This window comes from Aulonocara stuartgranti (genome assembly GCF_965226115.1).
Source record: "Aulonocara stuartgranti genome assembly, chromosome: 1".
In the NCBI taxonomy this organism is placed as follows: domain Eukaryota; kingdom Metazoa; phylum Chordata; class Actinopteri; order Cichliformes; family Cichlidae; genus Aulonocara; species Aulonocara stuartgranti.
This window is the reverse complement of record NC_138939.1, coordinates 27,394,005-27,420,828: the sequence shown is the minus strand read 5'-3', so window position 1 is coordinate 27,420,828 and position 26,824 is coordinate 27,394,005. Positions and strand designations below refer to the sequence as shown.

At 40.8% G+C, this 26,824-nt stretch overlaps 1 protein-coding gene across 1 annotated transcript; it reads left to right on the top strand.

Annotated features, from left to right (window-relative positions):
• Positions 1-7,299: 7,299 nt before the first annotated feature.
• LOC309709345 (uncharacterized protein) lies at positions 7,300-26,592 on the top strand. Its single transcript, XM_082537920.1, has 24 exons — positions 7,300-7,799; positions 8,711-8,966; positions 9,705-9,888; positions 9,970-10,114; positions 10,219-10,281; positions 10,378-10,501; positions 10,922-11,064; positions 11,245-11,307; positions 11,403-11,526; positions 11,638-11,780; positions 11,952-12,014; positions 12,109-12,232; positions 12,339-12,481; positions 12,617-12,748; positions 18,659-18,766; positions 20,989-21,229; positions 23,391-23,574; positions 23,689-23,833; positions 23,915-23,977; positions 24,074-24,194; positions 24,311-24,453; positions 24,627-24,770; positions 24,889-25,041; positions 25,140-26,592. The coding sequence occupies exons 1-24, from the start codon at positions 7,757-7,759 to the stop codon at positions 25,496-25,498; spliced, it is 3,411 nt and encodes a 1,136-aa protein (XP_082394046.1). The 5' UTR covers positions 7,300-7,756; the 3' UTR covers positions 25,499-26,592.
• The last annotated feature ends 232 nt before the right edge of the window (positions 26,593-26,824 follow it).

The following is a 26,824-nucleotide window of genomic DNA, read 5'->3' as shown; positions in this document are numbered from 1 at the left end:
CCCAAAATATCTTCACTGGGACCTGTCATACAGTTGATATGCCCGTGGAAGTAAAATGAAGCGCGATGAATTCAGAAGCATGCTCACACATTTTGCTAAAAAAAACCAACTAAAACAAACCAAGACAAAAACAAAACAAGCAAGAACATCCCACTATTATCTCATAAAACACATGCTCATGTACTGATTTCTTGTGGTCTCATGCACAATTCTAGTGTATCCAGCATTAACACATCTTTGGACTTCATGCTCAGAATTCCAGGGTAAAGTAAACAAATGAAAGTTGAACTCCAAATCTTTTATCTGCTTGATTCACCGTGGAATAAAGAGGTAACAGGCTTCACCTGCACATGAAAATCAACCTAATTCGTAAGTTCACTAAGGAAGCTCTCATCTGTCTGCTTTCCTGGGTCTTCTTTCTGACAGCCTTCTTCTAGCCAGTCAGCCTCCATTCTTTGTGCAACCCACCTTTACCCAAACTCCATCTCATACAAGGATCTCAGAGCTCCATCCAAGCCTCCATCTTTATCTTGACCACCACCAGCATCTAGATTCCAGGGTCTCCTGCCCTAATTCCTGTCACTGCTGGGATTCAGTCTCACTGTGCTGAGCCATATGAGTCCAATCACCAAATAGCTTTGAATTGAACTCTATATATTAGTAAATCACGCTCAGTTCCTTCTTATGATACCTCCTTATAAACTGCCTTTAAAAATAGTTAGTTAGTTCGGGGACCAGACAAAGAGCGATTCATAAGACCCTTATGAAAAGGACACCGAGGGAACAGTTTACCCTGCCCGGGATAGGGTTACCGGGGCCCCGCCCTGGAGCCAGGCCCGGGGAGGGTGCCCGAGGGCGAGCGTCTGGTGGCCGGGCCTTAGTCCATGGGGCCCGGCCGGGCACAGCCCGAAGAGGAGACATGGGCCCATCCTCCCGCAGGCCCACCACCCGCAGGAGGCGCCATAGGGGTCGGGTGCATTGTGTGCCGGGTGGCGGCCAGGAGCGGAGGCCCTGGCGGACTGACCCCCGGCTGCCAAGACTGGCAATAGGGACATGGAATGTCACCTCTCTGGTGGGGAAGGAGCCTGAGTTAGTGCGTGAGGTTGAGAGGTACCGGCTAGATATAGTCGGGCTCACCTCTACGCATGGCTTGGGCTCTGGAACCAGTCTCCTGGAGAGGGGCTGGACTCTGTCTCAGTCTGGAGTTGCCCCTGGTGAGAGGCGGCGGGCTGGGGTGGGTATCCTAATATCCCCTCGGCTTGCTGCCGGTACGTTGGGGTTTTTCCCGGTGGACGAGAGGGTTTGTTCCCTGCGCCTTAGGGTCGGGGAACGGGTCCTGACTGTCATCTGCGCTTATGCGCCGAGTGGCAGTTCAGAGTACCCAGCCTTCTTAGAGTCCCTGGGGGGGGGGGGGGGGGGGGGGTGCTGGAGGGTGCTCCACCTGGAGACTCTGTTGTCCTGCTGGGAGACTTCAATGCTCACGTGGGTAACGACAGCGAGACCTGGAGGGGCATGATTGGGAGGAACGGCCTCCCTGATCTGAACCCGAGCGGTGCTCTGTTATTGGACTTCTGTGCTAATCACAGTTTGGCCATAACGAACACCCTGTTCGAACATAAGAGTGTCCATAAGTGCACGTGGCACCAGGACGCTCTAGGCCGTAGGTCGATGATCGATTTTGTAATCGTATCAGCAGACCTGCGACCATATGTTCTGGACACTCGGGTAAAGAGAGGGGCTGAGCTGTCAACTGATCACCACCTGGTGGTGAGTTGGATCAGGTGGCGGGGGAAGACGCTGGACAGACCTGGTGCACCTAAACACGTAGTGAGGGTGTGCTGGGAACGTCTAGCAGAGGCCCCAGTCCGCGAGATCTTCAACGCACACCTCCGGCAGAGCTTCAACAGCATTCCGAGGGAGACTGGGGACATTGAGTCCGAATGGACCATGTTCAGCGTCTCCATTGCCGAAGCTGCTGCATTGAGCTGCGGCCGCAAGGTGGTTGGTGCCTGCCGTGGTGGTAATCCCCGAACCAAATGGTGGACACCAGAGGTGAAGGGAGCCACCAGGCTGAAGAAGGAGTCCTATCGGGCTTGGTTAGCCTGTGGGACTCCGGAGGCAGCCGACAGGTATCGACAGGCCAAGCAGAATGTGGCTCGGGCAGTGGCTGAAGCAAAAACTCGGGTGTGGGAGGAGTTCGGAGAGGCCATGGAAAAAGACTTTCGGACTGCCTCGAAGAGATTCTGGCAAACCGTCAGACGTCTCAGGAGGGGAAAGCGGTGCTCTACCTGCACTGTGTATAGTGCTGGCGGAGCGCTGCTGACGTCGACTGAGAAAATTGTCAGGCGGTGGAAGGAATACTTCGAGGACCTCCTTAATCCCACTGACACGTCTTCCGAGGAGGAAGCAGAGTCTGGGGATGAGGGGAATGACCCGCCAATTTCCGGGGGCGAGGTCACTGAGGCAGTTAAACAACTCCTTGGTGGCAGAGCCCCTGGTGTTGATGAGGTCTGCCCCGAGTTCCTGAAGGCTCTGGACGTTGTAGGGCTGTCCTGGTTGACACGCCTCTGCAATGTTGCGTGGAGATCAGGGGCAGTACCTGTGGACTGGCAGACCGGGGTGGTGGTCCCCATCTTTAAGAAAGGGGACCGGAGGGTGTGTTCCAACTACAGGGGGATCACACTCCTCAGCCTCCCTGGGAAAGTCTATGCCAGGGTGCTGGAAAGGAGAGTTCGTCCGTTAGTCGAACCTCGGATACAGGAGGAACAATGCGGTTTTCGTCCTGGTCGCGGAACACTGGACCAGCTCTTTATCCTCTCCAGGATACTTGAGGGTGCATGGGAGTTTGCCCAACCAGTCTACATGTGTTTTGTGGACTTGGAGAAGGCATTCGACCGTGTCCCTCGGGGTGTCCTGTGGGAGGTGTTGCGGGAATATGGGGTGTCTGGCCCATTGCTACGGGCCATTCGATCCCTATACAACCGTTGCAAGAGCTTGGTTCGCATTGCCGGCAATAAGTCGGACTCGTTCCCGGTGGGTGATGGGCTCCGCCAGGGCTGCCCTTTGTCTCCGGTTCTGTTCATAATTTTTATGGACAGGATTTCTAGGCGCAGCCAAGTGGCGGAGGGCTTTCGCTTTGGTGGCCTCAGAATCTCATCTCTGATTTTTGCAGATGATGTGGTTCTGTTGGCTTCATCGGGTGAGGGCCTCCAGCTCGCACTGGAACGGTTCGCAGCCGAGTGTGAAGCAGCGGGAATGAGGATCAGCACCTCCAAATCTGAGGCCATGGTTCTCAGCCGGAAAAGGGTGGAGTGCCCACTCCGGGTCGGGGATGAGTTCCTGCCCCAAGTGGAGGAGTTCAAGTATCTCGGGGTCTTGTTCGCGAGTGATGGGAGAAGGGAGCCGGAGATCGACAGACGGATTGGGGCTGCAGCTGCAGTAATGCGGACGCTGCACCGGTCCGTCGTGATGAAGAGGGAGCTGAGTGTAAAAGCGAAGCTCTCAATTTACCGGTCGATCTACGTCCCTACCCTCACCTATGGCCACGAGCTGTGGGTAGTGACCGAAAGAACGAGATCGCGGATACAAGCAGCAGAAATGAGCTTCCTCCGAAGGGTGGCTGGCCTCTCCCTTAGAGATAGGGTGAGAAGTTCGGCCATCCGGGAGGGGCTCAGAGTAGAGCAGCTGCTGCTCCACATCGAAAGGAGCCAGCTGAGGTGGTTCGGGCATCTGACAAGGATGCCCCCTGGGCGCCTCCTGGGTGAGGTGTTCCAGGCATGTCCCACCGGGAGGAGGCCCCGGGGCAGACCCAGGACACGCTGGAGAGATTATATCTCTCGGCTGGCCTGGGAACGCCTTGGTATTCCCCCGGATAAGCTGGAGGAGGTGGCTGGGGAGAGGGAGGTCTGGGCCTCTTTGCTTAGGCTGCTGCCCCCGCGACCCGGCCCCGGACAAAGCGGATGAAGATGGATGGATGGATAGTTAGTTCGTTCCACTTCTCACGTGTACACCACTCTGTATTGGTCTTTCACATAAAATTCCAATAAAATTGATTCATGTTTGTGGCTGTAATGTGACAAAATGTGGGAAGGTTCAAGGGGGCCGAATACTTTTGCAAGCCACTGTATCATGAATTCAACCTGTCCCAAGCTGCAGTTTCCAACTACTAATGGCTTTGACAAAATCACATAAAAAGCACATGCAACAATAAAAACATTATGATCCAGACACATGCTCTGTCAATCTGATCGGGCTGTTCATAGCACTTCCTACATTGGAATAAACAACATCACGTTGTCAGCACAAACAATCACATGTCTGTCATTACCTGCGAAAAAAGGAAGTGACATCATTTTCATGGGAAAGGTATTTTTTTTGTTGTTTGTCTTTTTTTCCTCTCCAGGAAATGAAAGTCATGTTTGACTTTCATTTCATTTGCTAATGAAAGTCATGTTTGACTTTGTGCCTCTTTCTGTATTGTTCCCGGGATGCTTAGGTTTGATTGCACTGTTGGAAATAGTTTATTTTGATGCACATGCTGTTTTTGCAAATTGTGCACAATAATATCCATTTTCATGTTTTGGTGCAGTTAATAAAAATTAGTGCATCTTAAAAATGAAATTTAAAGACACTGTGCATTTTTTTGCATTTGCAATTTTGAGTAGAAGAATGTGTAAAATTAAAAACAATTTTCAATTTCTTTGTAGTTTATTGCACTCTTTAGCAATTTATTTAGTTACTATGGACTTAATGCATACATATTATTAAGATTTAGGATATAACAGTTGTAATGATGCATAGAATCTTGAAATACTCAAAAAAAAAATGGCACTACAGCATGTAAAAATCTAAAGATGAGGTCTGGTGGTTCTATGTTGGGCTTAAAAGGGTTAAATGCCTGTAGTAAGGAGCCTGTTAACAGAGATAAATTGATCAAATTTTTAAAAAGAGTTATACCATTAATTAATGCTATGACTTCTTTGAGCAGTCTTGTAGGGATGGGGTTTAATAGACATGTTGATGGTTTGGAAGAAGTAATTATTGGAGTCAGCTCGGAAAAATCAAGTGCTCTCATTTTAAGCTGTGTTGGTAATTTTGTGGAGCCAGGAGTGTGAGCATAGCACGAGCCACTGGGTCCAAGTCCTCCACCACATCTGACACCAGTTCCACATACAATTCCAGGACAAGTCCCCATCCATCTGGTCTGACCTGTCAATCCTGTTGCTCCTGTTGAAGCTCTGCTGTCTTCATTCTTGTGCCACTTCTGCACATGTTGCCATCACCTCCCATCTTTTACAAAGAGTGAGCACATGTGATGATTTCTTTGATTAAGATGGGGTAGGACATAAAAAACCTTTCAAAATAAAAGCATGCAAAAATATATACAAACATGGTATAAGGAGCTTGGAAAGAAAAGCGTCTGGACTTCTTTAAGTTGTTTAAAGACTTTTCACCTCTCATCTGAGAAGCTTCTTCAGTTCTAAAGTGAAATGGTGGAGAGTCCCAGATTTAAGCTCTGTGGGAGTAACCCACCAAGAGGGACAAAGGTCCACCTAATGAACCTCTACCTAATCACACAAGCCAAGATGTGAGAACGAGTGTAGGTCACAATAAGCCAAGGTTTCGGGTGAACTCATTGTGAAACTTAGCCCCACCCTGTCATGTGATTTATGAGTTTTCCTAAACAGAAACTTAACAGCATAGTGTATGCTGTACAGCAAGCCTATTCAAATGGCGGCCCGCGGGCCAAATGCGGCCCAGAAGCAACTGGCCCTGCCTGTGGTCCTGGCAGAAACACAGAGAAAACGCAAAAAATTAATTCATTAATTAATTTTTTTTTTTTAATTAAAAATTCCTACAGCGTAGTGTAGACTGTGAATGCAACACTCCTAGTAGCCTAGCAATATTTAACCCACAATGCACCGTGATGTAAACATATTAAACAATCATCGTAATATATGATGCGACAACAGCATGTCTTTCTCACTCCAAAAGCGCAAAATTGACAATGAAAACTGTCGGTTTAACCCTGCCTGGACTGACAAATACTTATTCATTTTACCGAGTTTAATAATATATATATATATATATATATATATATATATATATATATATATATATATATATATATATATATATATAACACCTTTATCTACTTTACATAAAAATGTGTGTGTGTTTGTGGTTTTATTTTTATATATCCATCGATCGATCGATCGACAGATATGTATATATATATATATATATATATATATATATATATATATATATATATATATATATATATATATGTATCAGAAAAGGTGCTTCTTTGAGAATAGGTGAATGGGGAATGCTGTATAAAGCTCTTTGAGTGCTCAGCTATGAAAGAACTATTCCAGGTTTATCCTGATATGCTGCATTTGGTTACGCCAAGCATCTCTACTATGGTCCTGCCTGTGCAAGGGACATTGCTCCAGACATCTTGTGGTTTGTTCAGATGCAGTTTTTCTAAATCTAAGCCATGTTGCCATGCTCTTCTTAGAGAGAACAGGCTTTCTCTTTGCAAGCCTGCCAAACAAGTCAGTCCTTTTCTAACTGTGCTATCGTGAACTTTAATATTTCACAAGGTAACTGAGCCCTGAGATGTAGCTTTTGTTTGCTTATTGTCCCAATCTCCCACCCAGCTTATTTCTAAGTGTTCCCATCTAAGCATAATTTTTTTTTTGTATCTTTAGTGATTTGTTAATCACAGATGATTTGAAAGGCATCCTTATCTGAATTTATTGCTCTTACTTGTGATGGTATTTTCATATTCTTTTGGTTTTCGAAGGAAAAAACCACCAAAAACCAGTTGGCAGAAGCAGGGATGTTACTGCAGAGGTCACTTTCACATCCTGAAAGTAAAAGGATATGAAAGCTGATGTCTTAGTTCTAAAGCTTATCAAATCACAAACACTGCAAAAAAAAAAAAGAAAGAAAAAGAAAGAAAAAGAATTACCTACAGGACTCTGCACTTCACACATATTAGGTGCTGCACATGTTCTAAAGCCCTTTATGGCCACTTTGTCCCAAGTAAAGCTCTCTCTCTCTCTCTCTCTCTCACTCTCTCTCTCACTCTCTCTCTCTCTCACACACACACACACACACACACACACACACACACACAAACAACACACAATCCGGGCAAGCTGTGCTTACAAACAAAGAGATATGTGGGTGGAATCATATCTCTGTCTAACGTTTCGAACAAAACACACACGCGCGCGCGCGTGCACGCGCACAGACACACAAATCATTCACCATAGGGACAATTGTCGGTATATCCACTGCTACACCGCAAATAATAACTGTTGATAATGAATTCTGCAAATTGTATTTTCATAAAAGGTGCACAAATACGGTTTAAAACAGGTTTTTGTTGCAGCCGGGGTGTGACAGGATTAAAGGAACTGACCTGAAATGGCCACCAAAGTGACCAACCACATTAGGACCTCTTCCTTTAGGCCTCGCCCTCCACACGGCTCAGTTGATTCGCGCGAAGCATTCTGCTCCCAGGCAGACACCTGACAGTGCCAAGCTCACAGTAGGCACTCTCGCGCCTGCGATCTCTTATTTGTGCACGCCCCTGAGTTTTACCCTCGAGGATCTCATTTTCACTCGTGATTATGGTTTTTTTTTTCCTCGGGTGGATATGTTTGTCACTATTTCTTTCTTGGGGAAGTGAAAAGTTTCACTTTCTCTATGTGTCTTCATAGGTGTTCCTCAGACTGACGATATGAAGGGAAAAATACTTCTGGTCCTTTTGTTATTCTGGCCAGGTAAGATTTAGACCTTCACATTTTATAGGTGAAGTGAACTTAAGCAAAGGGTATATAAATCTGTTCCTTTAATAGGCCAGTCATATAGCTAGAATTCCAGCACAGGAGGTCACATACTTGATGGTTTAATAGCTCAGGTAAAGTTTACTGTGTACTTTACCACCTAGCTTTAAAAGGACAATTAATAATTTTGCCTGAATATAAGCACTGGAATCATTTGGAAGACAGTGGTACAGAACTGTACACCAACATACTGAACTGAAGATTAAACTGATTGGTTCAACAGATATCTCTAAAATGCAGTAGACATAACACTCACTGAACACAAAAAAGAATTAAATAAAAAGAAAAACAGGGCAGATATTAAAATGACTTTCTTTATTCCTTCAAAACCTATAATGAATATGTTCCTGCTTCCACTAGAGGGAGACGAGTTCAAATATATCTAGCATAAAATGACTTGGCTTCGTTTGTGGCTAGCTAAGCTCTACCATGTAAAACTAAGCTGCAATGAAGCTGTAGCCTGTGTCTACCTGCTAGTAAGAACCTTCCTTATGTTTCTCCACCAAATCACAGTGATGCTCATATGACATCAAAAGGGGCTTATCCCTCTGGTGATGAACAAAAAAAATGAAAAGAAGAACAGTGAAACAGAAAAGTGCACAGGATAACGGTTAGTTGTACATTCACAAGGATGAGTCTGCAACTGCTTTATGATGTGTTTGTTAGCTGTGCTGCCTGCACTCTGTGGTTATGTGGCATTTAAAGATATCTGTGACATCAGCTCATGCTAAAGGTAGAATACTGGTAGTGACTGCACTGCGAAGCTGGAGTTAAATTAATCGGACAAATTTGATCCTTTTAGTCTACAACGGTGCTTTTTTTCATGTCATTACTAATGTCATTGACAGGTGTGTGCCCACTGAGTTTCCAGAAAGTACATGTCAAGTCAGGTGAGATGGCGGTACTGCAGTGCCCTTCTTACAGAGGGTACAGTGATGGAGATGCTGAGGTGTTCTGGACCAGTCACACCGTGGATGAAATGAAACTCTTCAACATGTCAACATCAGCTGAGCAGAGGCAGATGGGTGTGCTGGTTCATGGAAGAATCCTTGTCATTCTCAGAGCTTCAGTAAACCATCAGGGGAATTACTCCTGCTCTTTTCGGTAAAATTTAATACAATTCCCACATTAACGGTTTAATTATCTAAGACTGACATCAACCAAAGCCACAGGCCTCATTTATGAATAGATGTCGTGCCCACACTGATATAAAGTACTATTTCCTACACTACAGGATACCAGAGCAACTTTTATCTTGTGGTTATTTTTGAAAGCTTGTTATTGAACATCCTTCGGCACCAGAAAAGCGATTTTTATCTTTGTCCTGAACCAGGTTGCATTATGGTGTGAAACATCTATGTGACAATCATCTGAGGTTAGAAGAATCCAAAAGCACACCTGAGGATGCTAGGTTGTCGTCGTAAATGCTAACATCTGCAAAGCAAAGATGCAGGGAGTTGAGGTCATGAACTTGGATGAGTTTAAATAACTGGAGTTAACAATTCAGAGCTATAGACAATGCACAAGAGAGGGAAAGGAGAGAGCACAGGAAGGGTGGAGCGGGTGGAGACTAGTGTCAGGTGATGTGTGACAGAAGGAGAACAGCAAGAGTGAAGGGGAAGGTTTTACAAGATAGGAGTGAGGCCTGCTATGATGCTTGCTTTGGAGACTGTGGAGCTGGCAACAATAGAGCAGGTGGAGAGTCAAAGATGTGTATGTTTTCACTGGACATGACCAGCATGGCGAGGATTACTAAAGAATCGCACAAATCCAACATTGAACTGATGGATTCAAAAAGAGAAAGAAATGAAACACTTTATATATTTTTTATTTTCTCGACAGTAATTCCAGCAGGCGTTCCTGGATCAACCTCAGAGTATACACAGTGGAGTCCAAAGAGTCTGGAAAAATGATCCAGGACTCTAAAACATGTTACACAGATAAGTCCTGCACTTTATATTGCCATGATGAAAATATTCTCTTTGATACCTGGAATATCACCAGAAACAGCACTACATGTCACAAGGTAAACAGAGCAGATTATGTGAATGAGATCAAAGCAGTGTTTTACTGTTTTTCCATATACAACATATGTGCTATGTTGTAGGAGGGCGAGCCATCTCCAAAAGACGGCTACTTCTCGAGTGTGAAAAAAGAGGACAGTGGCATCTATACCTGCACCTGGTCTTACCTGTATGATGGTCAAATATATAACATGACCTCTATGGTGAAACTTGATGTCCAACCAAGCGGTAAGCAAAACACATTCTGTAAATTTTTATTTTCAAAGACTTTAATATGTGTTTTTCAAAATATCAGCCTTTTTTCTTTTCTTTTTTTTTAAAAATTTGTGCAGAAATAACTAAGAAAGCAGTGATAATTTCACCAGAGAACAGCCAAGAATTTGATGTAGATTTAGGTGAGTTATTGTCTATAGTCATACACCTTCACACTCTTGTCTAAAGCTTTAATGTTAATCATTAATAAAAATCTGTGTTAACTCTGCTTTTTCTAGATTCAACAGTGGTGATTGATTGTAAAGCAGTAACGTCTTCGGACACTGATGACTTGTTCTGGTTAAGCGGCGATTCATTTGTGGAGACAAATAGCACTCTGCCCGTTTTCTATAATTATACATGGTAAATATCTCACACACATATTATGTAACTGTAGGGGCGACTGTGGGTTGGGAATCACATCTGTAACCGGAAGGTCGCCGGTTCGATCCCCGGGCTCTCTGTCCTGGTCGTTGTGTCCTTGGGCAAGACACTTTACCCTACCGCCTACTGGTGTTGGCCAGAGGGACCGATGGCGCGATATGGCAGCCTCGCTTCTGTCAGTCTGACCCAGGGCAGCTGTGGCTACAACTGTAGCTTACCTCCACCAGTGTATGAATGTGAGAGTGAATGAATAGTGGTATTGTAAAGCGCTTTGGGTGCCTTGAAAAGTGCTATATAAATCCAATCCATTATTATTAACTGATATGCTTTACACAAACGTCACAGCTATCAATTCTGCTTTTAGAGCTGCCTCAATCATGTTGTTCATCTCCGTTTCAGGGTCAACAGCACAGAGGAAATCAGCATGACAGCATCTCTAGTCTTCAGACAAGTGTCAGAGGAGGATCTGTCAAAAAATTATACCTGTAAACTGCAATCTGACTATGAAACAAGCTTTGTCACCATCACCCTAAAACAAAACGGTATGGCCAGTTGAACACTTTGAGTCATTTTATAAATAAATATGTCGATGAAACTTTATGTCTAGCCAAGTGGTAATAAAACAAGTTTAGTGACATTTTATTTTCAAAAACTTTAACGTGTGCTTTTCAAAAGGTTTTAGATTTTGGCGGGTTTTTTTTTTTTTGTTTCTTTTTTAATAGAAACTTTTATACCACCAATGATCATTTCACCAAAGAAAAACCAAGAATTTGATGTAGATTTAGGTGAGTTATTGTCTATAGTCATACACCTTCACACTCTTGTCTAAAGCTTTAATGTTAATCATTAATAAAATCTGTGTTAACTCTGCTTTTTCTAGATTCAACAGTGGTGATTGATTGTAAAGCAGTAACGTCTTCGGACACTGATGACTTGTTCTGGTTAAGCGGCGATTCATTTGTGGAGACAAATAGCACTCTGCCCGTTTTCTATAATTATACATGGTAAATATTTCACACACAGATTATATGTAACTGGTATGCTTTATGTATCCGTCACAACTATGAATTCTGCTTTTAGAGCTGCCTCAATCATCTTGTTCATCTCCGTTTCAGGGTCAACAGCACAGAGGAAATCAGCATGACAGCATCTCTAGTCTTCAGACAAGTGTCAGAGGAGGATCTGTCAAACAATTATACCTGTAAACTGCAATCTGACTATGAAACAAGCTTTGTCACCATCACCCTAAAGCAAAACGGTATGGCCAGTTGAACACTTTGAGTCTTTTTATGAATAAATATGTAGATGAAACTTGATGTACAGCCAAGTGGTAATAAAAACAAATTTTGTAACATTTTATTTTCAAACACTTTATTTGTTCTTTCTGAAAGGTTTTAGATTTTTTTTAATGTTTGTTCTTCTTTAATAGAACCGTTTATACCGCCAGTGATCATTTTACCAAAGAACAAACAAGAATTTGAGGTAGATTTAGGTGAGTTATTGTCTACATCCACATACTTTCACACTCTTGGCTAAAGCTTTAATGTTAATCAGTTATAAAATCTGTGTAAACTCTGCTTTTCTAGACTCTACAGTGGTGATTGATTGTAAAGCAGTCACGTCTTCAGACATTGATGACTTGTTCTGGTTAAGCGGCGATTCATTTGTGGAGACAAATAGCACTCTGCCCGTTTTCTATAATTATACATGGTAAATATTTCACACACAGTTTCTATATAACTGATATGTTTTGTATCTGTCACAGCTTTGAATTCTGCTTTTAGAGCTGCCTCGATGATGTTCATCTCATTTTCAGGGTCAACAGCACAGAGGAAATCAACATGACAGCATCTCTAGTCTTCAGACAAGTGTCAGAGGAGGATCTGTCAAACAATTATACCTGTAAACTGCAATCTGACTACCAAACAAGCTTTGTCACCATCACCCTAAAGCAAAAAGGTATGAATCAGTAAACTCAGAATAATCGGTATTTTTTGTTTGTTTTTCAATAAAGGGTGTCACCGTCATTCTGACCAAATAAAAGTGTCTTAGTGTGTTGTTAATGTTCTGATTACTCTCCATTACTCCCTACAGCTGTTTCACATCTCGCCATGGGTTTATGCATTTTTCTCGCTGTGTTGGTGGTATTACCAGTAGCTATTTATACTATGTTTAACATCATTCTTTGGCTGCAAAAAAATCTTGGCTTCTACCACAGAGCCCCAGGTGGGATACTATTTTAAACATGTGTTACAGATTCATATTTTTTTGTCATTTTAACAATAGCATTTTACTGAAGTGAACTTCAGTGTGATTGTTTGTTTTTCTTTGTCATGCTAAGACAGGGAAACTGCATCGTTTGAAGACTCGCTTCTAAACAGAAACAGCAGGAGGCCTTGAGTACAGGTTCATCACCAGGGACTTACAGCTCTGCGAGGTTGTGTCACCTGAAATGGCTCCATGTTGCACTCCTCCTCCTTCTGAAAGAAGCTTCGTCATTACCTGCCCGTCCCACAGAGAGCACCCAGAGATTTAATATGAGTATACAGGTAGAGGTACATTCAGAGTTTATTTTAGACACCTGAACATTGCCAGGTGCCAGGCATCCGCCTAGCAACAAAAAAAAATTAAACATATGTCTCTCTTTGTGATATATGGGCCTGTACCAGCTCATATAATGTTTATGGACAGCACACATACTCACACATTGCGTGAGTATGTGTGCAATGCATCTGCAGACATCCACTCATGTGACAGCCTCAAAGCTGCATTTCCCTTTACTAAGGAAAATGTCACAATGTTTCCAGAAAATGTTTAATGTGGTATATTAACCCTGGAAGTTGCTCAACTCTAATTCTGTCATGTATTTAACATGACTTACTTGCTTTAATTTATTGCATCGTAAAGAGCAAAAAGGTTGAAGCTTGTGTTGCTCTGAAGTCATTTTCATGCATTATTATGCACGAACGCTCCTGGAGGTAAATAACTGGTCAGTTTTGCAACTGTTAATAATGTTCATGTTATGGCGGCTTATCAAACATATTGACTCAGCTTACTTTATGTGCAGTCATTTGTAATTTTTTAATAGTTGATATCATATTTTACTTTATTAGCCTTTCTACTCCTTAGGTTATGACACTGGTATGATTAATTTCCTTATCTAAGAGTAAGGATTAAGCTTGAAACGAAGATTTTTATCATAATCGATTTTTTATTTTATTTTATTTTGTAGTGAATGTTATTACGGGTACATCGTTATTTAAAGGAGAAGTAAAACAAACAAGCAAAAAAAGCAATCATCGAGTCTTAGGAATGATATAAATGTTTCTTTAGCTTATTATATTTGTGTAGGTGTATTTTTATTATTTTCTTTTTTATAAAACATAAAACTGTGATGGTTGTCTTCAGGCTCTGATGACATCAACCACTGTGCCTTAAGACTCAAAATACAACATACATCAGGAGAAGCAATTGTAGAAAAGGGAAAAAAATAGTGGTGGTTTTACAGCAACACTAATATCCATTGATATTCGTTCTTGGGTTTATGGAGTTCATTATACAAGTCCTGGTGTGACTCTTTAATAATGGAAAGATTTACCTATACACTGACCTACCTAGTGTGTTTTTACTGATGAGCACAACTGCAGTAGGAGTAACAAATTAATCAATAAAATCAGATTTTGTAGAGAATAAAGATGTGTTGATTCCCAGCCAATTTGTTTATCCATTTATTATTGTCACAGTAAATGTCTCTCCTCTGTATGTGGAACCCCCCAAAAATAATCTCTGTGTGGCATCTTACTGGATGTCTAATTTCATGTTCGTGTTTCTTTGTATTTATACATTTTTGTTATTAAAGATGATAAACTCTGTGACCAAACTTTATGCCCTTCACCATCTGCCAATGTAACATGTACAATGTAACATATCTCATTGATGTTGATATCTGGACTCTCTCCTGCTCTGCTCACTTCAGGTGAGACAAACTAAGACTTGCGGAGAGGGACTGGGTGTGTGTTGTAACTTTATTGCAGTTTATTGTTTCATAACAGCATTTTGATTATTTTGTAAATGATTTAATTGCTAGCCACATGTTTAGTGAGAGCTGTTAATTATAGATTAAATTTTCTGTCAAAAAGAGCATTTAATACGTATTTTCATTAGATACTTCATAGAGATGGAAGTTACTCATGTTTAGCTAGGAAAAGAAAAGTTTTCAGGAAGCCATTATATGTTGCTCTGATGTCAGTTACTTTATGTGTTGTACACCCTTTTTTTGAAGTCCTATATAAAGACTATCGTTTCTATAACTGATGTCCGATCCATTTTTCGGGCTAAGTGGATTTGCCACAACAGTGTGCAACACCATACCATTATACCAAAAATACCAATACTTCCACCAGTAAACTGGGACAGCTCTGTTACTAAACTCAATCCCACTTGCAGTGTTGTCTTTCATCAACTACTTGGTATCAACTGCACTGCATGAAACACACATTCAGTAATCTGGGGGGGGGAGGTGTCATACATATTGGCCAATCAATACATTTTACTACTTGCCAGCAACTTACAGTATCTAAACATTTCTTATTATACATGCAAAATTTAGAGAGCATCAAAGACCACTTTTAATATGAGAATCAAAAGAAAAACAAATGGCCGTAATTTTTCAGGATTTGGATGAATCTGTGCAGAGAGTATAAACATGCACACTGGACAGCTCATCCTGCTACTTTGTATCAGCAGTCACATCATCAGTAAAGACTAGTTACCTGGTTCCACTGACAATGGCACCAGGTAACATACCATAACATAATCTCCACAAGTCATGAGGCTGCAGAATGTGTGTGGAGGACAAAAATGCAGACATACGGGGCTGAATGGAACTGAAAACTGTTATTTGGCTGAAAGCGGTAATTCCAATAAAGCAAAACACAAAGTTCAAAAGCAAAAGTGAAAACAATAACTGTAAGGGGGCTGTAAGGGATGTAAGTGTGTAAGAATGCTGCAGAACACGATAAATTATTGTTGCATGGTTTGCTGTCGTTGCTGAAGTGTGTTTCCATTTATAACGATTCTCTCTTCCAGACTGCAACTGCAGGCCTACGTTTAATGTTTTTGACGTATGGTCTATTTATTTATTTAAAAATAAATAAACAATCATTTATTTATTCCTGTCTATGTGTATGTGATTTTCTGATTACAACTAGCATAGTGCGCTTGTTCTGTTGGTGAGTTACACGCAGCAGAATATCATCTCTTATTCTGCAACCTTGCTTCATACTGCATGGCTCTTAGCAGAATGGGCATTTATATTGAAATGAACTCTGTTTCGCAAACAATGCAACTTTTGCAAATCATCTGCAAAACTTACCACACTAACGTCCCGTTTTTTTAATAGTCAAATGGGACCACAAGGTGGCATTAAGTCACTGGATGAATGCAAATAAACCTTAGAAGATCATATAAAGGGCAGAATGCTGTTCTTGTGTAATGATGACTTCACATTGACAGTGTTTAAATTAATCTAATGATTGTTTATCTGTTTATAGCTATAATTGTTCAAGCTCATGGGCATTAATTTCTTCCACACAAACCCTCTCAGATATGCTGATTATCGCATTTAGTCTCATGTACAACATCAAGAAAAATGCTGTCATTTCCAACCTTCCCTGCAACCGATTAAAGACACAGTACAAAACAGTGCCGTTAAACATACTCTGTAAGAGTAAAAAAGGAAACTCAAATGCTTCAGAAGTGGGAGTTGGTGTGGTTCAACATGTTGTGGATACAGAGATGCTCTTCTGCATAACTTGGTTAACAGGAGGTAATTTGAGCCGTTGTTGCCTTCCTATAAGCTTGAAGGATTCTAGCCATCTGCCCTCCACACACCAATAAGCCATTTTAACCCAGGATTGCACCATTGACATCCAGGAGTCCGAGTTGCAAGAAAGGATTTTTATTTTATATTCGGTGTTATGGTACATGAAGGTTAGCTATGGCAGGGGTTTCTAAAAAAAAAAGGGGGGGGGGGGGGGGGACCCATTACAATAAAAATAAGGACTAAAGGTCAAGGTAACTGGATTCAGACACATTACAATCCCATTAAGAAGGTGAATTATCCACATTTTGCTGTACAAAAAAATGCAAATATATATTTTAAACAAGCATTAAGATGGTACTCCAACACAAAGAATGACAGTATCTCTACCTGGGCAGCCGGTCGGTAGTCAGATCTTCATCTTGTCTCTGTAGATCAGGAATATTGTTCCATCTCCACTTAACACTGGCACACAACACAGTGCATTAAACAAAAGTCACATTAAACACTGAAGTTGATTACTAAACCCTTTAATAAGGGGAGGAAACTATCAGGTAATTCTACAGGTAATTAGACTAATTAGTAAGTAAACTAAAAGTGTGAAAAAACTGAGTAATTAAACAATACAGTCAAACTCATGTTCAGATGATGTACACTAGGCTAAACAGGATGGACTAGTTCCCAACAGCTCTCTGCTTCTCCCTCTGCCTGAGAGCAAATCACACCAGCCTGTAAGTATAAATACACTGAGTAATGTAGTTGCAATGACAGGATTTTTTCTACAGCACTATTCAGAATCAGAATTTCAAATAAAAGAAAACTCTGGGTAACCATTGGAAATTTGAGCCGATCAAGGAAATTCCTCATGGGGTGTACCTGCAAGTCTGGTAAAACTGTTGCATCAAGTGTGCCTTGTCTAAGTGAACTTAGTCAGCTCTGTTAAAATGTCCCCAAATGGAAAGGTGTAACATCACATGGAACATCTGGGGCAATACCCAGTGGGCAAGAAATGGGAGAGGCCCACTCAAAAAACTGTCAAAGAGGCTCTTCCTCTATTGGATTGTTATATTCATAATTGGACACATAAAAGCTCCATTATATGTGTAAGTCATAGTTCTAAGTCATAAACCAAATTCTAATCCTTTTTATAAACTTTTAGCTGTTATTTTAACTCCACTGGTTATAACAGGAACCTGTTGTGAAACTTTTGATTGCAGAGGGGTATGCTGGGAAATAAATTGCATATACTTCCTGACCTTGTTCCCTGCCATCTATGCAACATGCCCGCAAACTGTGCAATAATTGTTTTGTTTTGTTTTGTTTTGTTTTGTTTTGTTTTGTTTTGTTTTGTTTTGTTTTGTTTTGGGGGGTGTTGTTAGGCATGTGTATCGTTTTAAATTATATATCGCGAAGAAAATCAATAAAGTGGCGCTAACATGGGGAAGAAGAACCCACCGGGGCTTTGGATCTGAGTGGTGCTGTCGTTGACTTTGCTGAGCGCAAGGACTGAAAGATGAAACTGTTGCAGGTGAGTAGTTTTCTGTGTTTTTGCGAAGGATTTAAACATGACTAATGCTAAATAATGCGCTGAAAATATGCGCTCATACGGAAATGCTATGTGTGTCATTAGAAACTAATACACTGGAAATGATCGTTGAATAAATGAGTATGCTTGTTTGTAAATGTGACCCCATACAGTCAGTCTGTGAGGAGCTGTGGTTAACGGGTTTTCCTCTTTTGTTCTTTCCTTGTAAAGATCACAGTTTTCTTTGTGTCACTAAATGTGTTTTGGGGCCTTTGGCAGATTAGTTGAAAACGATGATGTGCGGTTAGAGCATAAGCTTAGATGTGTCCACTCCACTGACCTGTGACTGCAATTGTTGTCCACGGTGCTGATGAAAAGAGTTATGCTATTTTTCCAGTGTGCGTGTGTGAGAACAGTACATAAACACATAACTGCTAGTTGAAAGAAACAGTTGGGGGGTTCACACCATGAGATTCATGTCACAGCGGTTACCACCTACCTGAAATGGTGTGAAAAAAACATCGTCCTAGCTTTCGCAATGACATAAAGGCTATGGGAAAAGGCACATGGTAGACTTGCGTTCTTGCAGTTTCTTGTAGTTTGGTGTAAACGGCTTTAGGGGACGCAGCAACACTTGTGGTGAAAAGATATCATACATCATAAAAGCAGTGAAGCTCGCGGGGCTGTTGCACCCGCAACTTGGGGCTTTTCCTTCAGTTTCTTTTTACCTCCCTCCCTTCTTTTCATCATTGCGCATTTTTGGTTTGGTTAATTCACATCTGGAGTACAGCAGAATTGCATCATCCGCTGTTTTCGACGCAGATAATGAGGGCTTGGAGTGCTCTGCCGAAGGATACCGCGATGATCCTGTCGTTGATCTTCATCACATTTTTATCAGGTAAGAGACCAATATCGCTAATTGTCATTCCCTCGGGACACAAGGATATAATATGCTAATTATGTAATGAGATAGAAATTACGTGTAACACAGCAGAGAAACTAAAACGATCAAATATCAGCGCCTTACTCTTACTTAACTGTAATAAACTAACAGATGGCTTTCATATCAGTCTGACCTAATCCTGATAAACTTGCGACAGTTTTAATTACAAAGTCATAAATAATGAGCCAATAAGGTTAGTTTTATTTACAAAACTCGTTTATAGGTCAGATTACAGTTTACAGATATAACTTTTTGACAGATCGTCCTCTGACACCTTCTGAAGATTAGAGATGTTGTTGTCCTTGAATTTGATCCTCTGCAGTGCTGTCCCTGACAAGAGAAGGAAAGGACTGAGACAGATCTAGAAGCAGACCTGTGCTGATTGTGGCCACATATAACATCAGTTTGACCAAAGTCCCAAAGAGGACCTGTGTGTGAAATATTTACTATGTATCATTATAAAAACAACTGGCAGACTGGTATCTGTCTCCACAAATTAATTTCCTCTTAACTAGAAAAAGTGATCAAAGTCTGACAGCATAGCTGCTTCACAATCAATCACCACTGTTGAGCTTAAAAAGCAATGTTTACACCGATCTGAATACCCATTAAAATTTAAGCTTTAGGTGTACGAATATAGACAATAACCCACCTAAATCTACCTCAAATAACTGGTTGTTCTTTGGTGAAATTATCACTGCTTTCTTAGTTATTTGTGTGCAAAAAAACCAAAAAAAACAAAAACTATACCTATGGAAAAGCATATTTTCAAATGTTACAAAATAATCGGTTTTAGAATAACTGATTCATTGATTTGTGATAATTTAATGTGTGACAGTTTATCTTTGCAGCTGGAAGATTTAGAAGCAAATGTAAGTATTTCTTAAGCCACAAACTCCAATGTTTCCCTGTGACAACACATTATTCTTCATTTAGCTGTTGTTTTCATTATTAAGCATTAAGTAGTAACCTAATTACTGTGCTTAGAAAAATAGACATAGAGGGGAAAATGCAAAATATATTTTATCTAAATAATAATAATCTTAATATCGATATAACAGATAGAAGAAGCAGAGTATAGTACACCAGTATCACACCCTATCTAAGAAATAAGCATTTGAATGTGTTTTGCATCACTGGCTTGCTAATTACTTTATTTTCTTGCTCCATGCTCAGTTCCGTCAGCTGCAAGATGTTTGACTATTTTATTGCACGTGTCATTGCATTCTCCGTGACACTGCCAGTTATGGTTGGAGGGTTCTTATCTGGCATAGATCAACTTTCATCTTCAAATTTCAGACTCATAGCAAGCATGATTATGTTGTAGTGCCCTGTAACCACTAAAAAAGAGCATGCACGTACATACATAAAACAGCGGTTTAAGTCAAGGTTTGCCTTTGTGACTAATATCATTTTATAAATGAAAGTGATAACATTTACTAATATATATGAGTGACTGATGCTTCTCTATGGTATCGCTGCAATTACAGTTACAACAAAATCTGTTAAGCTATATAATGACAAAAAACACGTTGAAACATGTTTTCTAGTAGAACATGTTAGAGTGTGAACACTGGGCTCATTCAAAGTAATATTTACTCAGTTTTTGCTCAGAGTAAAAAATGTCATCAATCGTTCAGGCTCTGCAGAGGACTAGGATCAACACCTAGACCAGATGCCCCTCGAGGGCCGGTGCCCTTCAGTTTTAGATGTGTACGTGATCCAACACAGCTGATTCAAATGGCTAAATGATCTCCTCAACATGTCTTGCAGTTCTCTAGAGGCCTGGTAATGAACTAATCATTTGATTCAGGTGTGTAGACCCAGAGTGAGATCTAAAACCTGCAGGACAGGTTGGGGGACCCCTGACCTAGACTGTAAACGATTCACTAAAGCATAGCCAATAAACTGCACAGCAAAACTAAATCTCTAAATCATGTTGTTCATTTTGTTCATAATGTCTGTTGATATGTTGGCTGATAGTGAGACAGAGCAATGAGTTTACGTGCAAGCTTTATCGATAGGCAGGAAGCACATGTTCCCCGGGACTTTAAAAAAAAGTTTTAAATCAGCCAGATTTCTGTCTGATATACTCAAACATTTTGTTCAAGCAGCCCTTGAGCTAGTTCATGTTATAATTTTAATCAATGACACGCTGAAATTATTTCACTTTGCAGGTGTCTGTCCCCAGAGTCCCAAAGAAATACGTGTCAAGGAAGGGGAAATTGTGGCAGAGTTCTTCAAGGAGTGTGATCATAATGAAACACTCTGGAGAAGTTTCACCAAGCAGGGGATGCATCTACACAACAACACGCCTGCAGCTGAGCACAGGCAGATGGGGGTGATGGTTCAACAGGGAATCCTTGTGATTCTCAGTGCCTCTGAGAAAAATGAGGGAAACTACTCATGCTCTCTCAAGTAAGATACAAGCACTCCTACAGTAATAACATAACTGACCTTACTTATCATATGTTAAACTTTCATATTTCAGTGTATTTTCTTAAGCACGTGCATTTTTAATCTATGAGTCATTCCGGCAGTGATTTGTTTGCAGCAGATATCTCATTCACAGTTTTTAAAGCAGTAGCAGTATTTCAGGAAACTGTGTTTCCTCTGTTACTGCTGTGTGTCAGCAAGTTCATGGATGTGAAATTACAAAGTGCAGACTGTATTTAAAGGATGGAATTAGCTTTAGGTTCTGAATATCTCTGTGATAACACTGACAGGAATTCCAGCAAGTAGATTAGCCTCAAAATACACACTGAGCAGACCCAGAGAGCATGAAAATGGAAGGTGGGTTGTTTGGTACATGCTGCTATCCTGACCTAGAACATCTGGCAGTAAGATGCAGACCATTCAAATAGGTTAGGGAGTTCTGCTCCATCCTGATCGTAGCTGCCTATATTCAATGGTGGGCTAATGCTAAATTAGCACTGGAGGATCTGTACTGCCTGATCAACAGGCACATGAATGCAACTCCGAAGGCGGCTGTGATTGTGGCTCGTGATTTCAACTATGTGGAACTAAAAGCAGTGTTTCCAAACTTCCAAATTGATAAACTTCCAAACAAGAGACAATAGTATTCCAGGTTTACTGTAACATCTCAGGTGCATACAAGGCAGTGGCAGTTCCACACTTAGGCAGGTCAGACCAAATCTCTGTGCAGCTGATCCCAACCTAAAAACCTCTGATCTGCAAAGCTCGAGATGCTACCTACAGGTCAGGTAACAGGCTGGCTTATAACAGGGATGGGAAGGAACTGAAAAAAACAAATCCAGCAAGCAAAGTTATGGTACAAACAGCGTATTGAAGAGATCTTAAAAAAATAGCAACCCACAATATATGTGCAGATGCATCAGGAGCATAACAGGCTGTAAACACAGTAACCAACAGGCCAGTCATCATCCAGCTCTCCCCGACACCTTGAACAGTCTCTTTGCATGCTTTGACTCATCCAGCAGCAAAGAGACTGTACATCTCCCCTGGAGGAGCAGCACCAGTCTTTCGTCCTGCAGCTACACCAGCATAATAAAATGCACCACCAGATTGAGAGACAACTTCTTCCCCAGAGCTGTGACGATCCAATTCAGAAAGCTCAGAAAAATGCACAACCGGATTTCCAAAAAAGCTGGGATAAAGCTATATTTTATTCAAAGTAGAACATAGAAAACATTTATTCATTTGTTAAAACTGAAATGGTGGTAGGATGTTGCAATCATATTCTGCCAAAAACACTTTCAACTTTTGTTTCATCTGACCAAATAACAGTTTTTCACTTTGTCCCAGTGCATTGAAAAAGAGCTTTGAGTGAAAGAAGATTGTGGCGGCTCTCGATTATGTTCTTCTCTGCACGGTGTTGCTTTAACCTGCATTAGTGGAGCCCATGTAGTCGGTTCCATGGTTAATTCATTTTCAATCTTGATTTTCGTCCTTGTCCCTGGCACACAGAGATTCCTTCACATTCTTAGAAATGTTTGATGATATTATGTAGACGATGATACGTCTCTGCATTTTTAGGAGGGACATTCTTCTGAAAATTGCAGATGTAACACTAGAAACAATTCATTTTCAGCCTTTTATCGGCTCTCTCAATTTTGTTGAGACATGTCATCAAATTCAATTTTCCTGAAATGGTAGCTCTCACTCAAAATATTGGTTGTGTTTTCTGAGTTTTGTTGTGAGTAAAATAAATAAGGTAAAATAAAATCAAATAAAATAAGACAAAGATACATAAAATCACGAGTGTATCACAGGTCATCGGGTTTCTGTGGGTCAGAGAAGAGCCTCTCAGTAATCCAGCGTTAAAGGAATGGATTACTGAAGGCGAAGCTGAGAGGGATTTTTATACAGAATGCCAGATATGTTAGTTTCATTTCACTGTTTGCAGCACAAAACTTTCTCAGCTAATAATAAATCCTGATGGACAAATACCACACTTAGTAGATGAACATCATTTTTAAAATTATCCTTTAAATCTTTTCTTACTTTCAAATTAATTGTTTTTTGTTTGTTTGTTTGTTTTGCTTGTTGCTCAGAATGAAAGTTAAAACTTCATGTTACAGTTTTCTTTCCTTGGTAGGAATTCCAGCAAACAGTCCTGGATAAGCCTCAAAGTTTACACAGCACAGTCCAGAGACTCTGAGCAAATGAACCAGATCTCTAAAGAATGTTACACAGAGGAGCTCTGCAAGTTGTATTGCCCTGAAATTTTTTTTCCCTTTAACACCCTGAATATCACCAGAAGCGGCATCACATGGCACAAGGTAAACAGAGCAGATTATGTGAATGAGATCAAACTGTAAAGTACTGTTACAGGGTTTTAATGTTTTTCCAAATTTGACAGCTGACTACTTAAAAATCGAGCTTATATGTTGTAGGAGGGCGGGTCATCACCAAAAGACGGTAACTTCCCAAGTGTGAAAAAAGAGGACAGTGGCAACTATACCTGCACCCGGTCTTACCTGTATGATGGTCAAATATATAACATGACCTCTACGGTGAAACTTGATGTCCAACCAAGCAGTAAGAAAAACACATTTTGCAGATATTTATTTTGAATGATTTTAATACGTGCTTTTCAAAAGGTTTTTTTTATTTCCACAGAAATAACTAAGAAAGCAGTGATAATTTCACCAGAGGACAAGCAGGTATTTGAGGTAGATTTAGGTGAGTTATTGTCTATATTCATACACCTTCACACTCTTGGCTAAAGCTTAAATGTTAATCGTTTATAACAACCTGTGTTAACTCTGCTTTTTCTAGGTTCAACAGTGGTGATTGATTGTAAAGCAGTTATGTCAAAAATGGATGACTTGTTTTGGTTAAGTGGAAGTTCATTTGTGGATACAGACACTAGTCTACCAGTTTTCTATAATGATACACGGTAAATATTTCACACACAGGTCCTCTGTGGGTCACACTGATGTTATATGTAGTCACATCAGCTCAGATATGAATTCTGTTTTTAGATCTGCCTCAGTCATTTCCTTCTCTTCTCAGGGTCATCAGCACAGAGGAAATCAGAATGAGAACATCTCTAATCTTCAGAAAAGTGTCAGAGGACGATCTGTCAAAAAATTATACCTGTAAACTGCAATCTCAATACCAAACAAGCTTAGTCACTATCACTCTAAAACAAAAAGGTATGGCCAGCTGAACATTTGAGTATTTTTTTTAAACAATTTAAAATATAAGTTATATTATATATAAGCATGATTAGGACAGATTGAAAAGGCATCTTTCACGTTATTACAATTAAATAAGAGTTAAGTAGCTGATATTTGATCATTTTAACCTCCCCATTATTTCCCTGCAGCTTCCCGTTCGTACACGTCTCTTGGTGTCTGCTTTGTCATCATTGTTGTGGTGACATTTGTGACTGTAGTTATCTATGTGAAGTTTAAGATTGACATCACTCTTTTCCTAAGAGACACTCTTAAGTGGTCTGGTGGCATTTCAGGTGAGAGAAATGCTTTTTGTTTCTTTTTACCTGACAACACATGTTTAAGCATTTGTGCTTTTTGTGTGGGCTGCAGACAAAGCAACAACAGTGACGGAGTTTATTGTCCTTTGCTCAGATGGAAAATGCTATGATGCCTTTTTAATGTGTTACAAATGCGACACGGCTGGAGGATTAAATCCTAGCGACAAAAGATGGCTGGAGAGTGTTTTGGAAGATAAATTTGGTTACAGTCTCTGTCTTTATGATCGTGACATCTTACCAGGGAAAGGTATGGATTGAGAAGGATCCTCTGCAGAACATTTACTTACATAAATAAAGATAGAAATTCATGAATTGATTTGCATTCTGAAATCTGGTTGTTTGCAGCAATCGCAGACGCTGTGCTAGACTGCGTAGAGCAGAGCCGGGCGGTAGTTTTGGTTCCCGTCTCTCCAGACCCTGATCCAGAATCTGGCCTGCTGAGTGCGATCCACGAAGCCCTAGTGGAGCGGCAGACTCGCTTGGTTTTCATCACCACTGAGACATCAATGGCTTCAAAATCGGATTCCTTTCCAGAGGCTTTACAGCTTCTTAGTAAGGCTGGGAACTGCGTCACCTGGAAGGGCATAAGCTCCATGCTGACTTCCTCCTCCTTCTGGAAGCAGCTACGATATTACCTTCCTGCACCACAGCAGGCGCCAACAGTAAAGCTTTTACCACACACAATCCAGGATATTACTTCATGATAAAATGTTTAGCCAAGTCAGAATTAATAACTTCTATCTGGTCTTAACATATGAGTAAGTTTACACACGTCACCAAGAGCTTATATTTTGAGTTTAAGACAAATTAATATTTATGGGTTTTTTTTTAATTCGGCATTGTTATTTTATTCTATTTAATCAATTTTATTCCTGTTTTTGCAAACATTTCTTCTGTACAGTATGACAATACCAGCAACTGTTTTAGTAAGCTACAGAGAATTTAAATGTATGAAGTTTATGTGTAAAATTGCTTCATCTTGTTGTGTTATTAGGCATCTTTAAATCAGCCTTTAGGCTGTTCCTCCTGATGAGTTCAGTCCAAGTACTGTTTTCATAATGTTTCAGTGAATGTAACTCCTAGTTTTCATCATACCATACTTGAACTTTTCTCATTTATTATTACCAATGCCATATCATCCTACTCTTTGTCCAGTTTTTATCTTCCTCGCTTGTACATACTGCTTGCACTTACTGAAACATAGTGCCTTTTGGCCAAATATGTTCAAAGCACATTTCATCTTATATATTAATACAATTAAAATAAATGTATTTTTATCCTACCTTATGTATGTTAGGATGCCTGGGTCGTTGACCCAGGGTTTTTGAGTTTATTATATTATTTATAATTTCTAGTCTTTGGGTTTTTGTTAGAGTTATGTCTTATGGTTTGTCCCTGTGTAAACCTTAGTTGCTGTCTCCCCTGTCCGCTATATCCCCGTGTCCAGTCAGTGTCTGTGTCTGCCCTGGTCCCACGTCTCTGTTCCCTCTGTTGTAGTGCCTGCATGTGAGTCTGTGTCTTTTGTTCAGTCTGTGTTATGTGTTTCCTGTTTTACTTTGAAGGTCTCTGTCTTATCTCAGTGAGTTCAGTTTACGCTTCCTTGTCTCGTCAGTTCTGATTTGCCGCAGCTGTGTTTCCCTCCTGTTGTCCATTCCCTGATTGCTCCCTCTATGTATTTAAGCCCTGTGTTTCAGTTTGTCATTGTTGCGATCTACCGTCATCTTGCTGTGTTGGTGTATTTTGTATTCTTAGTTTTTGTTACCTTTTTGAGTTCAGCATTAAAGCTGTTTTGAGTTACTTTCTGTCTCCGGAGTCTGCACTTTGGGTCCTTCTCCTGCCTGCACACAGCTGTCACATAACAATGTATGTATAGTCAGTATAATTCCAATAGTGCTGTCAGCGTTAATCTTGTTAAAATGAGGTTAACGCCATAACTGCATTAATGCAGCAATTTTCCGTTAGCGAGTTAGCACGGCTCACCCCGTGCGTGGGGCTGCATGGCACTAATGCGTTAACGAGCTAACCACACT

Excerpts from the sequence above, each read along its gene's own strand:
- LOC309709345 (XM_082537920.1), top strand. The coding sequence starts at position 7,757 with ATGAAGGGAAAAATACTTCTGGTCCTTTTGTTATTCTGGCCAG. Across the intron at positions 18,767-20,988 it reads CTTCATCACATTTTTATCAG|GTGTCTGTCCCCAGAGTCCC; the intron begins GTAAGAGACCAA and ends TTCACTTTGCAG. Across the intron at positions 24,454-24,626 it reads TATCACTCTAAAACAAAAAG|CTTCCCGTTCGTACACGTCT; the intron begins GTATGGCCAGCT and ends ATTTCCCTGCAG.